Source organism: Monodelphis domestica, chromosome 1, assembly GCF_027887165.1.
Source record: "Monodelphis domestica isolate mMonDom1 chromosome 1, mMonDom1.pri, whole genome shotgun sequence".
In the NCBI taxonomy this organism is placed as follows: Eukaryota; Metazoa; Chordata; class Mammalia; order Didelphimorphia; family Didelphidae; genus Monodelphis; species Monodelphis domestica.
The window spans coordinates 698,780,715-698,797,464 of record NC_077227.1 but is presented as its reverse complement, the minus strand read 5'-3'; the positions used below and the strand labels follow the sequence as shown (position 1 = coordinate 698,797,464).

General features: G+C 41.8%; 1 protein-coding gene across 3 annotated transcripts in view; it reads right to left on the bottom strand.

Annotated features, from left to right (window-relative positions):
* The window catches only part of LOC100023660 (hepatocyte nuclear factor 4-beta-like), a 66,368-nt gene that overhangs the window by 44,391 nt on the left and 5,227 nt on the right, over positions 1–16,750 (bottom strand). For all 3 annotated transcript variants that reach the window (XM_056810375.1, XM_007477251.3, XM_007477249.2), the window contains exon 3: positions 1,379–1,580. In XM_056810375.1, coding sequence (XP_056666353.1) covers positions 1,379–1,580 — 202 coding nt within the window. The remainder of the gene's footprint in view (positions 1–1,378; positions 1,581–16,750) is intronic.

The window sequence follows — 16,750 nt, the reverse complement described above, 5'->3', positions numbered from 1 at the left end:
GCCCTTTTCCCAAGGCATACGTACCAAATAAGTAGATTAATTTAGGGAGGATTGTAATTTTAATTATATTGGCTCTGCCTACCCATGCACAATTAATATTTATCCAATTATTTAAGTCTAGCCTTATTTATATAAAAGTGTTTTATAATTGTGTTCTAAGATACACATGATGCGATTAGTTGAATAGCTATAATTCATATCCCACAGTCCCCTCCTGCCTGTTCAGATAGTCAAAGCAGTTTGCATTTTACTACCAAGGCAACAGGGAACTGAGAGATTGAGCAGGAGAGTCATATGACAAGAGGTGTGCATAAGGGAAATTATTTGCTAGTAATGTGTTGGATGAATCAGAGTCGGGAGGAGGCTGCTGAAATAACCAAGGAGGGAAGTGATGAAAGACTGAAGTAGGAACTGTATAAGTTGGGAGAAGAGAGAGGGTATAAAAGATATTGTAATAGGGGGCAGCTGGGTAGCTGGGTAGCTCAGTGGATTGAGAGCCAGGCCTAGAGATGGGAGGTCCTAGGTTCAAATCTGGCCTCAGACACTTCCCAGCTGTGTGACCCTGGGCAAGTCACTTGACCCCCATTGCCTATCCCTTACCACTCTTCTGCCTTGGAGCCAATACTGTGTATTGGCTCCAAGACAGAAGGTAAGGGTTTAAAAAAAATTAAAAAAAAAAGATATTGTAATAGTTTTTGTTGTTTTTCAGTCATTTCAAACTCTTTTGACTCCACTTGGAGTTTTCCTGGCAAAGGTACTATAATGGTTTGTCATTTCCTTCTCCAGCTCATTTTATAGATGAGGAAAATGAGGCACACAGGGGGAAGTGACTTGCTCAACTAGTAAATATCTAAGGCTGGACTTGAACTCAAGTTTTCCTGATTCCAGGCCCAGTGGTCTGTTCACTGTGCCACCTACCTGCTCCATTGTGAAGGTATATTTGGCAACTAATTGTAGAAAATTGGATCCATGGGAGTATGGAGTAAGGAGGAAGGGGGAAGTTGTAAGGAGGTAGATTCCAGTCAGTCAACAAGTATTTATTATGCTTGTTTCATATTATTCATATTAATTCATATTATATATCATATATAATATATATAACATATGATAATATATATAATATAATATGAATATCATAATATTCATATTAAGAGCTAGAGATTCAAAAAAGGCAAATGCATTGTCCCTGCCCTCAAGGATCTTACATTCTAATTTTAGTTCAAATAAAGGAGAAACTTGCTAACAGAAGTATGGTTTTGTTTAAGAATAGGCTGGAAAGCCATTTACTAGGACAGTGCCTTCCCTGGGTGGCAAATGGGATCAGATAGACTCTAAGGTCTTGTCCAGCTCAAAGAACCCATGAGATTATTATCAGTACCTGCAAGAATAGACATGGTTCTTGCGGACACTCCTTCTGAAGAATCCTTTGCACCCATCACAGCTGGAAGCTCCATAGTGTTTTCCCGTAGCACGATCTCCACAGATGGAACAGAGAGAATTAATTCCATTAGTCAGCAAGCTGGCTTGGTTGGACTCTGGTGATGTGGCCTCTGGGGGACCTAGGCCTGAGTCTCTGTGCCCTTTAAAATGAAGAAGGAGATAGAATGAAAAGGAGAAAATGAAATCCAAGCATTGGCAGCCATTCCTTTGGGTCCTGCTCACCCATCTAGGCTTTTTTCCTTGTAAACAACATGGCTTTTTTCCCCTAGCAGAGTTCCCTATTCAAGTTAATTCTTCAAAGAAAGAACTTTAGAATTCTGGATTTTTGGGAAAGGAACCTCCAAAAGTCATTGCACCTTTTGAATGCTAGCAGAATCTTCTTTCCAATGCACAGCCCTGATTAAATCACTAGTTCCCTCCCAAACCTTCAATGGCTACCTATTGCACAAAGAATTAAATCCAGTGAAACACTATTACCAAGTTAAAACTCTACAAATTGATTCCAGACAGTGATTTCAGACTCTTCTGAAGCTCTCTCTTTCTCTTGGGTTGGGATTGACTCCCTCACCTCTACCCACTTTGAAAGGGATGGTGTCTCTAGAGGATTAGCCACTCTACCAGAACTCTCAGGGGGGTAATCCTGGTATGTATGTTTTTGTAGGCGAAATAAACATTTATGCTAGCAACCATTGTAGCTCCTGAGCCCCCATTGATGTATTTCTCATTTGGATGAAATCAGTCAGAGTGATGCCATTGATTCTTAAACATGAAACATTTACTTAACAAAGTCAAAAGCAGGAATAATCATAACCTTTACCCAATGGGAGATAAGAGCAGAAACAATTAAAATGTTTACTCAACAGAAGACAAGAATAGGAATAATTAAGACCCAAAAGCACATCTAGTAATCTGGCCTACATTTTCCCATCAGTGCACACAATGTTCATGGGAGAGATGATGCACACACTTAATAGAAAGCCAGCAGGGAGGTTCACAAGTAGGTAATTCCATTTGCCTGAGAGTAATTTGCAACTCTGGATTGTGGTGACTGGTATTTTAGAATTCTTCAGAGAATAGTTTGTATCATATGTTGCCTGCTAGGCAAAACTGTGTCTACTATTAACTCCCTGGGCAGAAATTGATTTTCTGTGATTCTCAGGCTGCTGGAGCAACAGCAAACTCTTTTAGCACACAGCCACCCTTGTCAGGGCACTGAAAAATGTGATGCTTCTTCAGTGAGGAGCAGTTCCCTTAAACCAGAGAACTGCCAAATACCTCAAATGTGCCCTGGGACTCTGAGAAGGAGTTTCTGCCTCTCAGGCTATAAATGGCAACTGGACTTTCCACCCTCTTCCCAATCAGTTTTCCAATAACAGGGGATTCTCCTTTGTCCAATCAACTTTTAGCGAAACCAAGCTTCTTCTTTCAGCAAACCCTGTCTTTTCAGATCAGTAGAAGGTCACAGGTACACCAGAGAGGTTTCCCTCTCTCAGGATGTACAAGGCACTAGAAAACAATAAGCCCAGAGAGGTCCATATATTTTGTCTACAGCTAGTCACTCTCTTCCACTTGCTGAGCACTTGTAATTGTCTTAGCTAACTTAGCCTGCCAACTTTCTGTAGCATTTGTCCTCTAAGCAGCTTTTCTCATGGTCTCCTGTTCATTCTGCATAGACTTTTCTGGAACTCATTCCTTTTCCTTCCCTGAGCCTCTGTTTACTCATCTGTAAAATGGTGATTAAGGCAGCCTAGATCTAATTTGTATACTCCCTGGTCTCTGAGAGCTGTGAAGAGCACAGTGGCACAATTACACACATGGCCCCAGGCATGCTGACACAAATAGAATTTTCTTTACCCAAAGGGCTCAGTATGTACCCTGCACAGTGTCCTTTGGGCATCTGTGGCAGAAGAGTCAGTTAGTGCCTGCCATAGCAAGAGAAAGACTCAGTGAGGCCTGGCTTGTCTCCCTTGAGGGTTAAATCTTTTCTCTTTTTTAGTTTCAGGTCAGCAGCCTTAGAAGGTGGTCCAAAGGCAACTACAGGGGCTCCTTTGGCTGGGCGTCAAGGAGCCCGGAAAGTGAAAAGGTCAGTTTCTTGCTTGTTCCACTGGCTGACTGTCCCAGTGGACTGACCTGACCGTTGTCTGGGTGTCGCTGTGGGCAGACCCTCAGCTGGCCTGGAGGCTTCTCTCCTAATAGAGCACAGAGCAGTGTCCATTCAGGAAAAACAGCCCAGCTCTTGTGGCTCAAAGGAACTTGCCAACCAAATGGTGCCACAAAAACTCACTTTTCTTCCCCCACAAAAATGGGGAAAAGCCAAAATTCACAGCTTTAATTTTAGCTTCCAAATTGCCTGTACACCTCTCCCAGTTGCCGGGAACTTGAGAGACTTGGTCCAACATCTGGTAAAAGAAATGGCAGACAGGCTTCCATTGGGTCGGATTGTCCTTTTCATGAAAAAGCCTTTACTTTCTGTCTTAGAGTTGATCCTAAGCATCGGCAATGGGGGTAAGTGACTTGCCCAGGATCACACAGCTAGGACACACACAGCTAGGTCTTTAAAGATGCTATCCAAGTAGAGGGCACTTTATCTCAGTTGCTTTAACAAACACTTTATAAACAACTGCTATGTACTGTGTGTTATAATGATTAGGAAATTGACCTGAGAGTAAGTTCTAGTTCTAGACCCAAGTTCTAGTCTTGCCAATGACCCATACTGTTGCTGTCACCCCAGGCAAGGCATTTTGTCTTTTGGAGCTCTAGGCATCTCCCTAGGACCAACTTGTCAGAGGATGGGGTTCATCTGCATCCGTCAAGGGAGTTTTCTGATCTGCAAGTTTACTCTATCAGTGAAATAATCCTGGGATACTACCTAGCACAGCTTACTTCATACAAGACAAAGAGGCTGCCAAAGGCTGATGAATAGAGGGCTGGTCTCAGAGTCAACTGCGGCATTCATATGACCCTTCTGAAACACTGATTATGTGACCTTGGCCAAGTCCCTTAACTTCTGAGATCACCAGGTACTTTGAAAATAAAACTCCTTATATTCTCTCTTAGTATCAATTCTAAGGCAGAAGAACAGCAAGGGCTAGGCTGTCAGGGTTAAGTGACTTGTCCAGGATCATACATCTAGGGAGTGTTTGAGGCCAGATTTGAACTCATGACCTTTTCTTCTCCAGGTCTGGCTCTCTATACACTGTGCTTCTAGCTGCTCCTTCCAGGTACCTCTCTAAGGCAAGTGCCACTTATCTGCATCAGGGAGAAGAGTTTCCCCCATGGTCAAAATCACAGATTCTACTCTCCATGCATTCTCTGAATGGCCTCCATTTTGGGAGATATGCTCAGGATGGCCATACCTCATCCCCATCCTGACTGAGTGTCTGACTCTCAGGGCTGGAACAGCTTGACTCATTTGTCTGCCTCAGTATCCTGGAACTTCCCTTTTCTGTGTCATTAGAATGTAAGCTCCTCCAGGGCAGGGATTACCTTTCCTTTTGCTTTTATCTCCAGTGATTAGCAGTGCTTGGCATCCAGTAAGTGCCTAATAAATACACACTGCCTGCCAGCCATATGCACAAGTTGCCACAGAGAAGAACAAGACAATAACTATGGTGTTGGGTGAGAGCACCCCATTTCAAATCTAAGTCAAAGCAAGGCTTTAGCCCTTACCACTCTTCTGCCTTGGAACCAACACTTAGCATTAGTTCTAAGATGGAAAATAAGGGTTCAAAAAAAAAAAGAGTGAGTATATTTGGGGCAACTAGAAGAGAACCAGGTTTGGAGATAGGAAGTTTTGGGTTTAAATCTGGCCTCAGACATTTCTGTGTGACCCTGGGCAAGTCACTTAACCCCCATTGCCTCGCCCTTACCACTCTTTTGCCTGGGAGCCAATATATAGTAATGAGTCTAAGATGGGAGGTAGGGTTTTAAAAAAAGAGGGGTCCATTAAAGACCCAGGGGTCGTAGAATCACAGAATCCTAGACATAGAGCTGGAGGAGACCTTAGGGGCCATCTAGTCCAACATCTTCATTTGACAGATGAGGAAACTGAGGCCCATGAGGTTCAATGACTCACTCCAGATCTCACAGCTAGTAAATGGCAGGGCCAGCACCAGGTCTCCTTACCCCTAGTCCGGGCTCTTCCCAAGGTGCTCCTTAACCCTTTTCTCACCCAAAGTTCATCAGGGAATTTTTCCTTTGGGAGTGAATGCATTGCCAATTGTATCGTTCACGTGGAGGAGAAAGAGAGATTTGTCCAAAGGCCAAGTTTTGCTGGACTCCCACTATGTCAGGAAATTAGGGTTACCTGCAGGCAGCTGTTGCCAGCTGTTTTTTCCTAGAAGAGGATCCCATTTCAAATCCACAGCCCTACCCAGACGGTTTCCTCAGGCTCTCATTGCTCTCCCTCCCTTCAAAGAGACACTGTGGAGCAGAAGCCACAGGGTGGGGGAGAAGGGGAAAGAGGTGGAGGTTGCCTGACCTTGGCTTCAAAACAAAACCTAATTGGAAATTTCCAAGAGAGACCCTTCCTTTCCCTCCTCCAACCTGCGTCCAGTCCAAAGCCAGGCGGTGCTTGGCTCACGGAGGAGAGAGACTCGCAACTCAAAGAATGTTGTTTTCCTAGCCAAGCCCAAAGAGCCCAGAGTGCAGGGGATGCTGGACAAAGAGAACTGGGTTTCAGATTTTATTTTGGCTCGGGAAATGGAAGCTTTCATTACAAACCTGGGAAAGTGCTTTAAAATGCTGCCTTCCTTTGATAATGGCCCTTTAAAAGCCCTTGTGAAGCCCAGCGCGGCCCTTCTCCCCCAAACAACAGCTGGTCCCGGCCACTTTGAAAGCTCATTGAGTGGTGGAGGTTTCTGTTGGAGTAATTGGGTCAAGGATTTGAAATAGGTAACTTCCCATCAAACCTGAGCAAATGGAAAGAATCTTAACTGCTCTTTTGTTTCCATGTGGCAGATGGTCCCCCCTCCCCCAATATGGCTGCTTTTAAAAATATACTCTGAAGTGAGATATGTGGCCTGAAAAATAAACCTACTTCTTTTAGGATATTCTTTAAGAGTCAGAAGATCTGTGTTTGAGAGTCTAGGCTCTGCTACTTATTAGATAAACCTAGTGGAAGGTGGGGATGGAATAGATTTCTTTTTCTCACCATTGTAGGGCCTGAGCCCCTATTAGTGTGCTTCTTATTTACACAAAATCAGTCACGGTGACACCATTGACCCTTAAACATGAAACATTTACTTAATGATAAGGCAAGAAAAAGAATAATCATGACCTTTACCCAACAGAAGGTAGAAACAAGAATAGTCACAACATTTACTCAATAGAAGGCAAGAGCAGGAATAATCAAAATCTAACAGTGTAGCCATAAACCTAGGTCATAGTCTTTCACCAATGCACATAAAAACCTATGAGACTATCTAGTATAGTGATGACGAAACTTTTAGAGACTGAGTGCCCAAACTGCAACCCTCATACTGCATGTGAGTCCCTCGCATTACCCCTGTCAGGGGAGGGAGGAAGCACTCCCATGGGGCTGCTGGGAAGAGGGGTGGGTGATGTGAAAAATGTCCTCAGGTGTGCATGGAAAGGGGAAAGGAAGCAGTCCTCTGGCATGCATGCCATAGGTTTGCCAACACAGATCTAGTACATCTCCATTATTTTGTAGATAAGGAAATTGAAACTTGGGGAGGGGAAAAGAACTTTCCCAAGGTCACAGGTAGTAAGTGGCAGAAATTATAACCTTATTATTATTATTTCAAACCTTACCTTCCATCTTAGAGTCAATACTATGTGTTGGTTCCAAGGGAGAAGAATAGTAGGGATAGGTAATGGGGGTTAAGTGACTTGCCCAAGTTCACACACCTAGGAAGTATCTGAGGACAGATTTGAATCCAGGGCCTCCCATCTTTAGGCCTGGCTCTCAAGTGTACCACCTTGCTGCCCAGGCAGAACTGATTTTTGACTTCACATCTTCTGATTCTACTACACTATACCATCAACCCAAGGTTACCCAGTTAGTAACCAGGACAGTTGGCATTAGAACCAAGGTCTCCTGACACCACATTCTGTTCTCTTTCTACTCTGCTTCTCAGCTGGCTTCTCTGAGACTCTGATCAAATCACATATCTCTGAGTTTCTACTTGTTCATCTGCAAAATGTAGATAATAATCCCTGTTCCAACTACTTCATAGAGTTGATCTAGTAATCAAATAATAATCATAAAGGCACTTTGAAAGTTTTCCAACGGCTTTCAAGATGCCACACAAATACATTTTCCTAGAGTGCTTTGTCTGGGTTTCTCTTTTTACCCCGTTACATTATATCCTGTATTATACTTATCTGGGTACAAGTCAGAGCCTCCCCACATAGACAATAAACTCCCAGGAATTAGGGACTATATGATTTAAAAATCTTTGTATCTATCCTCAGCACCTAGCAAAATATCTTATCTAAAATAAGCCCTCTTTAGGTATATCTCCTCATATCTCCCCTCAAAATGGACATCAGACACATTTCATTTCATACTGGAGCTCATTCCACACTGTAACAGAATATAAAATCCAGGAAAGTCTTTAGTGATCATCTAGTCCAAATCATTCAGTTTATAGATTAGGAAACCAGAATAAAGTGATTTAGTAGAGGGTATTCCTTTGCTATCCTCTTTTTCACTGTTTTCTACCATTTTATCTTTTTTTAAAAATTTCTTCCATTCCTTCTCCTTCCTTTTCTCTCTTCCATGAAAATCCTATTTCCCTGATAATCTATAGTCCTGAAAAGTTCTTTTTTTTTTTCATGGTACAGAGAATTGAATAGTTAGATTAGGGAGTCTAAATGATAATAATGTTGTTTCTTTGTTTCATCTTTTTAAAGTTGTGCTCAATTCTTTGTGACCTCGTTTGGGATTTTGTTTCTACAAGTCTTCTTCAAAGACACAAAATGATTCTAATTGTCCAGATGTTGAGAATTCACCCTCTCTAAACCTCAGGAGAAAGCTAAGAGGATATGCCCCCTTAGTTTCCGAGGCCAGTTTATAACAACAGCCTGAAATTACAAAATCCATTTTTCAAGAATATAGCAAAAGTTTATCAGAAGCAACGAGGCAGTGAAATGGGTACTGCATCTGCTGGAAGATCTGGGTTCAAATTCTGCTGCAGACACTTACTAGCTGTATTATCCTAGGCAGTTCATTTAACCTCCCCCAGCCTTAGATTCCTCATCTTTTAAATGGACATAATAATAGTACATACCTCCTAGGGTTGTTGTAAGGATCAAATAAGATAATATGTATGCAGATTATAAAAATTTGTATAAATTATACATATATTCATGCATAGATACCATGAAACAGTACTAGGAGTTGGATGCCCTCTCTCATGAGTCCAAATCCAACTTCAGATATTTACTGGCTATGTGACCCTGGACAAGACACTTAATCCTGTTTATCTCAGTTTTCTCATCTGTAAAATGAGTTGGAGAAGGAAAAGGCAAAAGTGAAGATTGGATTTAGCTATCTCCTGATTATAATAATGAAGGTACTTAACTCTTCCTTTATTGTGAAGATTAAATTGTAATCCTCTGATTGTAACAATGAAAGTACTTAGCTCTTCCTTTACTGGGAAGATTGAATTGTAATTCACAATCTATTTTTAGATTTTAATCCCCAAAGTGTAAACCCAGTATTTAAAGTAGATCTACCCATTTTAACTACAAAAAGGTGTGAATTAATTACAAAATGTGTGATATATCTAAAAAAGTTATAATCTAACCAAAAAAGGTGTGAACACCCATTTCATACATTGAGTGGACAGTCCTGGAGAGGAGTGTCTGCTGTGATTGGTATATGTGAAATTTAGGAGAGGTGACACAAAAGAAAAAGATATTTAAACAGAGAACCACAGAGGCCAGAAGATAGATTCCTCTGATTTGTAGTTGGATCAAGAGTGAAGAAGAGTCACTCAGAGGAGAGACTTCAATCAGTCACTTGGAGAGACTGGAAGATAGACACTGGGACTTGGCTGTGGAATTGGACCCCTGGAGGAGCTTGTGCAGGAGACCTCAGACTGCTTTTCTTTTCCTTGGTGAGTGAAAGGCTGACTTAGTTTCCCTGCCATTCTGGAGGTGTGAAACTCCAAGAAAGGCCCATCATCTTGAGACTCTTTTCCCTGATTAGGACGTTAGAATTTCTACCTGACTTAGAGGAAGTTGGAGTTTTTTCTCTCTCTCATTCCTTAATATCTTCCCTCCATTGTAAACAAACTACCATAAATTCCATTCTACTTTAGTAATTCATTTTGGGATTTAGAAAATTAAATCCCTGGCGACCACCAAATTTAATAATTCAAGTCCAACCAACTATAAATTTAACACAAACCGCTCTGGTATCTTTGCCAAGAAAACCTTTCCAAATGGGATCACAAGAGTCGAACACGACTGAACAATGAAGATGACAACAACAACACACCAACACATATGCACACACTAGCTATTTGTTACTTTGTATTTCTTTTCTGTGAATAGGACAGAACAGCTCTTTGAGAACAGGCTGGTTCATTTTTGTATCACTAGCACCTAGCTAATAAATACTTATTGGTTGATTGATTATGTTAATATTGGTCAATGGAACAACAGTCTACCCATTTTGTCTGTGAGATACCCTGAGATGTGCCCCATAGCCAATTTGAAAGGGGAGGCATTGGGAAAGGGAGATATATTTTCTGAGATCTTCCCTTTGGCTTCTCCCCACTTTCTACTGCTTAAACTGGAAGAGCAAGGGATTTTGGGGTGAAAAAGGAAATCTAGCCAGAAGATCAAATAGCTGATTGAAGCAAAACTAAGCACATGATTCCAAATGTTTATATTATTTTATTTTAATTTTTTAAACCTTTACCTTCAGTATTAGCAATACTGAATATTGATTGTAAGACAGAAGAGTAGTTAGGACTAGGCAATGGGGATTAGTGACTTGCCCAAGGTCATATAGCTAGGAAATATCTGAGGCCATATTTGAATGCAGGACTTTCCAATGCTGGGCCTGACTCTCAATCCTCTGAGCCACCTAGCTACCCCCCTCTTCAAGCTTATTTTATTTTATTTTATTTTATTTTAAACCCTTAACTCCTGTCTTGGAATCAATATTCCAAGGCAGAAGAGTGGTATGGGCTAGGCACTGGGGGTCAAATGACTTGCCCAGGGTCACACAGCTGGAAAGTATCTGAGGCCAAATTTGAACCTAGGACCTCCTGTCTCTAGGTCTGGCTCTCAATCCACTGAGCTACTCAGCTGCACCCCTCAAACTTATTTTAAAAAGAACTTGGAAGTCAACGGAATTCCAAGCTCTTCCTTGGGAAGAAAGCTTAGACAACTTGGGTAACTCAGGGAATTGCAGATTCTCTTGCAGATCCCCTGCCTATCCTTAATGGTCTAGGATACAGAAGACAACAGGGTATCCAGCCTTGAACCCTGACCTGGTAATCATTCCATCTGAGAGCTATCCTGGACTGGCTTCCATTGACCATGTTTCCCTGGACTAATTACCACCACTCTCTGAGCCTTGGTTCCCTCATCTATAAAATGGAGTCAATGAGCCCTGCCCTTCCTGCTTCACAGGAATGTTGTTGGAATTCAGCTCAATAAACATTTATTGAGCACCGGCTATATACAAGGTAAACAGAGATAAAATGAGATAATGAAAGGGAAAGCTATTTATAAAATTTTAAATGCTGTATAAGAAGCCACAAAGCCACCAGGAAGAACTTTGGAGATTATCTAGCCCTGGGTTATTTTTGTTTTTAAGCCCTAGGGTTCTTACCCCTGTTTGTGTCCTAGACCCCTTTGGTGGTCTGGTGAAGCCTGTGGACCTCTTCTCTGAACCAAGTATATTTAAACATACACAGGATGGAGGCAGCTAGGTAGCACAGTGGATAAAGCACTAGACCTAGAGTCTGGACAACCTGGGTTCAAATGTGACCTCAGATACTTCCTAGCTGTGGGACCCTGGGCAAGTCACTTAATGCTGTTCACCTAGTCCCTCCCCTTCTGTCTTAGAGTTGTTATTGAGACAGCAGGTAAGGCTTTTAAATATATATAGATATAGATATAGATATAAATATATGAGGAGAGAGAGAGAGAGAGAGAGAGAGAGAGAGAGAGAGAGAGAGAGAGAGAGAGAGAGAGAGAGAGAGAGAGAGAATGACAGAGGAAACCAATGATTTGGAAATCCAGTTGTCAGAATGTTTTTGAAAACAAGTTCACGAGCCCCAGGTTAAGAACCCTTAATCTAGCCCAATGCTTTCATTTTAACCAAGAAGGAAACAAACCTAGAGACAGGAAGTAACTTGCCTAAGGTCATACGCCTCTAATATGGCAGAATCCATGCATCCTGACTCCCCTTCTTTAACTACAGTATTAGAAGTGTGGAGGAGATTAGACATTAATGTAGAAAGAGTCTTGGGCTGAAAAGTAAGAAGCTTGGGTTCTGTGTTCAGATTCTCTTTTTTATTATACCAGTCAGTCAACAAGAAATCTTTATTAAGCACCTACTATGTGCCAGACAGTGTGCCAAGGACTGGGGATCCAAGGAAAGGCAAAGACTTCAAGACAAGGTAACATTGTAGGCTTTGGTCAGAGAGCAGATGAAGGCTGACTTGTGGGGATCTCTGCTAGGATGCAACTAGTTAGTGAATGAACCCAGACCCCATGCAGCTTTTTGACTCCTAATCTAAGGATCTTTCCTCCACTGTACCCAGCCCTTTTTTCAAGAAGATGGTCCTTTGGTCTGCTAGCCATGTGTGTACTCTGCTTCCTGCATCCCTTTTCCATCTCCCCAAATGGGATACTTGCAAGTACAGACCTTATCTCAGATCTATACTCTGGGGAGACAGAACTATCTTTCTCTTCATTTCCTCTTCTGTGAAACAAGAGGGTTGGACTAGATCAGAGAGGTCAAATACACAGCTAGCTGGCCTTGCAACAGTCCTGCCCAACCAGATTAAAATACAATTGGGAAATACTTAAGAAAATAAATACAAATCTAACAGAACATAGATAGTGTTAATATGTGGTTTTGTGGGCAGCAAGCATCTTTATGTAAAGCTTAGTGGCCATATTCTTATTGGAATTTGATATCACTGAAGTAGACTAATCTAAGGTGCCCTCCAGGTCTGACATTCCATGAATAGTTAATGGTGTTCAGGAAAGATCCCAGAAAACCTTGTTCTCTGGCTCCTATAGGGGTAATTTCAAAATGACTCTATCCCCCAGATGCCAGCACATCTGGATGAGGAGTAAAGAGGTCTGGACCCAAGGATGTCAAACAGCTGGCCGCTCAGTTACATTCCCTACATCTCCCCTGGGTGATGTATGTCTGGCCCTGGATCTACTGATTCAGCTGGTGACCTCTTGATGGGTGGGGAGGAGATTGGGATTCCTTTTTCTGTGCCAGTGGCCACAGGGGATTTAAGGAATGTCATACAATCCTGAGACCCTGGCAGTGGGATGACCCATGGAAATTTCTTTCTTTTTTTTCTTTTTTAATATTAGACAAAGATCTACTTCAACTAAAGAGGGACCTTCATGGCTTTTTAGCCGATGCTCATAAAATGGCCCTCCCTCTGGCCACTTATAGCACTTCTGTTTGCAAACAGAACCAATGCTGTGGCCTCACTTACAATATCAAATTATGTAATTATAGGGTTCTTGGAAGTTACTTATAATTAGTTGGATTATAGGTTGTACCAGCCAGGAGTTCTAAAAAATCCATTACTGGGGGTGGGCATGAAGGAGGGTTTTAAGCTCACCCATTTAAAGGTAGGAGACATAGAGAGGGAGGAGTAATATTTGTTTAGTCATGGTTTCTCCATATTGGTATGGGCTGGGGACTCACTTTTCCAACATAACTGAATTTTCAAGATAGCTATAACTTTTCTCCTTCTTCTCCTTCTCCTCTGCCTTTACCTCCTTCTCCTTTTTCTCCTTCTCCTCCTTCTTCTCCTTTTCCTTTCTTCTCCTTCTCCTTCTCCTCTTCCTCCTCCTCCTCTTTCTCCTTTCTTCTCCTTCTCCTTCTCCTTCAAGATTATAGGGTCACAGGGGAAGTTAGATGGTTTTGTGGATTGAGAACTAGGCCCAGAGATGGGAGGTCCTGGGTTCAAATTTGACCTCAGACACTCTTGGCTGTGTGACTCTGAGCAAGTCAATTAACTCCCATTGCCCAGTCCTTACCACTTTTTTGCCTTGGAACCAATATATACTGTTAGTTCTAACATGGAAGATAAGAGTTTAAAAAGGAAAAAAGAGTATAGGGTTATAAATCTAGAATGGAAAAAACCAGACACTACCTAGTACAACCTTTGAGAGAACAGAAAACTGAGGCCTAAAGAGATGAATTTACTGGGACAATTAGGTGGTATAGTAGAAAGGACACCTGCCCTAGAGTCAGGAAGATGTCTTTTCTTCCTGAATTCAAATCTGGCCTCAGGCACTTATGAGGTACATAACCCTGGGAAAAAAAAAACAAAAACCCTTCATCCTGTTTGCATTGTCAAATGAGATGGAGAAAGCAACAGCAAACCACTCCAGTATCTTTTCTGGGCCTTGCCATCTGCCCTGCAGCTGAACTTTCTTCTGTGAAGTCTCCCCTAATTGCAATGTTAGGACATTGACTTCTCTGTTTATTTCCCAAGTGCTTAGCACATAGTAAATACTTAATAAATGATTTTCAATCATTCATACAATCTGAGGACAGGTGAAGACCCTTATTGATTCGTGCATTTCTGCATGTCCCTCCCCCATCTTCCCTACCTTATTCAAATCCTATCTGTCCTTCAAAGGCCAACTATGATCCAACTTCCTGGGCTGTCTTCCTAAGCTCACCATACCCCAAAGTGTTCTTCCCCTGTTGCTGAATTCTGTCTTCTGCTTCCTCCTGCTTCTTCTGAGTCTTCTGTTACTCACATCCTTAGCTAAATTATACATGTTATTCAAATCCAACATTGTTCATGAAGTTATCTAAGGACTTTCTTCTTAGACCTTCTGGAATACTTAGGTATAATAGCATTGGTGAAGTATATGCTTGTATGCCGAACAGGGGTGGGGGGTAGGGAGGTAGGAGTTGGGGTGGGATGGGGTGGGGCTGCTCTGCTCCCTCTCTTCCCAGCACTCAAGGACATTTTTTGCATATCCTGCCCTTCTGTCCAGACACCCAAAGAGAGTACTTCCTCCCTCTGCTCTCTGGGGTAATGGAGGGGGTGGGGGCTCACAGGCAGCTTGAAGTTGCAGTTTGGGCACATGAACTTGAAAACCTTCACCAATGCTGATCTATAATATTCATTTGATAGCAAGCTTTTGGTGTGTCTTTGCCTTATGGTGTGTCTGTTCTATCTCCTTCACTAATTATAAGGCAGTGTGCTATAGCAGAAGGAATGCTAGATTTGGAGTGGAGATGTAGGTTTGAATCCCAGCAGTGGATTCTGTTCCATTTAAAGTCTTCAAGCTGGATGATTCATGGCTTGCTGAGGATGTTGCGAAGTGGAGATTCTTCCTTAGGTACAGATAGATTCCTCTGAGGTTCTTGACAGCCCTAGGTCCATGATTCTGTGACTGCTTTCTTGTTGAAATGCAGGGGACTCAGCAGCTAGTTAGCACAGTGGATAGAGACCTAGGTTCAAATATGGCCTCTGGCTGTTCCTAGCTGTGTGACCCTAGGCAAGTCATTTAACCCTATTTGCCTAGTCCATTGCCACTCCTCTGTCTTAGAAATGATACTAAGGAAGAAGTCAGAGGAAGGCATGACACTTTCTCATCTTCCTAATACTCCCCGTAAACAACCCAAATAGCTCCACAGAATCAATGCTAAAAATCGGCAAAAAAGACAGGAGTCAGAAGTGAAGTTGAACATCTAGGAATAACTATAGAGGAAGGTTTCTGACTTCCCTGGCCTCTGTCCCACTACTATATGCCCTCAGGGTAGGAGCAGAGAAAACAGTGTAATGAACAAGGTAGCCCCTGGGAGCAGGATTTGCAACCTCACCTCATTTGCTTAGCCAGGTGAGCTTGCATCAACTAGGATACCACTGGAATCTGCAGGCAGAGGGCCCTGGGAGAAGTTGCATCTGCTGCAGAGGCCTCCCTAACCCACAGCTGGGGATTGAAGGAATGGACTTCCCAGAGTCTATAGGCATTAGGCCCTAAGGGCAGGAACTCAAGCCTAGCTGCTAACAATGAGGGACTTCAGATTAGACACTTGCTCTATCTCAGGCAGTGGGAGTAGGAGAGGAAGAGTAAGGAAGGAGTGCACACTGGTGAGTGTGGTTGCTGAGGGACTGGGGGCCCATCAACTGTAGCCACTCTCAGGAGAGTGGAGTCCCTGGATGCTGCCATAGTGGGAGGTAGACTCTCTGCTTGCAGTTGCAGTGGCAGACTTAACCACAGATTTTGGAGCATTTGAAGTCAATCACAAACTGGGATTTGAGTAGGAGACTGGGAGGACACCTGACTCTGAACTATAAAAACTACAATAGCAATAGGAAAAAGCAAACATACAAAAAAAATCCTGAAACATAAAGTAGCATACCCCAACACATAGAAACCTGGAATGTCAGCAAAAAACAATAATTAAATCTGTTGGCCTGGCTGCTAAAATTTAAAAAATAAAATACAAATCGGCAAACAAAAGAGAAAGAGTCCAACTACTGATAGCTATTATGGGGACAAGGAAGATATTAGCTCAAACTCAGAGGACAGTAAAATAAAACAACTTACTTCAAAAACAGAAAAGATATAGAAAAATAATCACAAGCTCAAAAAGAGATTTTGGGAAAAAATTTAAAGACCTCAAAAACTAAATGAGAGAGGTTGAGGAAAAATTAGAAAAAATAAAAAGCAATACAAGAAAATCAGGAAAATTATGAAAGATCACCCAAATGGAAAAAGAGATCCAGAAACTCGTGGAAGAAAAGAACTTAATAAAAACTAGAATTGAACAAGAAGAAGCTAAAGATTTCCTAACACAAGAAATAATAAAGCAAAATTTAAAAATAAAATAATAGAAGAGAATATGAAACATCTTATAACTGTATTACAAAATACATCAAAGAGAGACGATATAAGAATAGTTGGACTCCTGGAAATTCTAATTTAAAAACTAAAAAAGAGTTTAGACACAACACTCTAAGAAATATCTTCAAGGAAAACCACCCCAGAAACTGTAGAATCAAAGGGTAAAATAGAAATGGACAGAATCCACAAAATGCACAGGAACATCATTACTAAGTCTCCTCTCTCAAAACTAGATAAATCTAACCAAAAAATA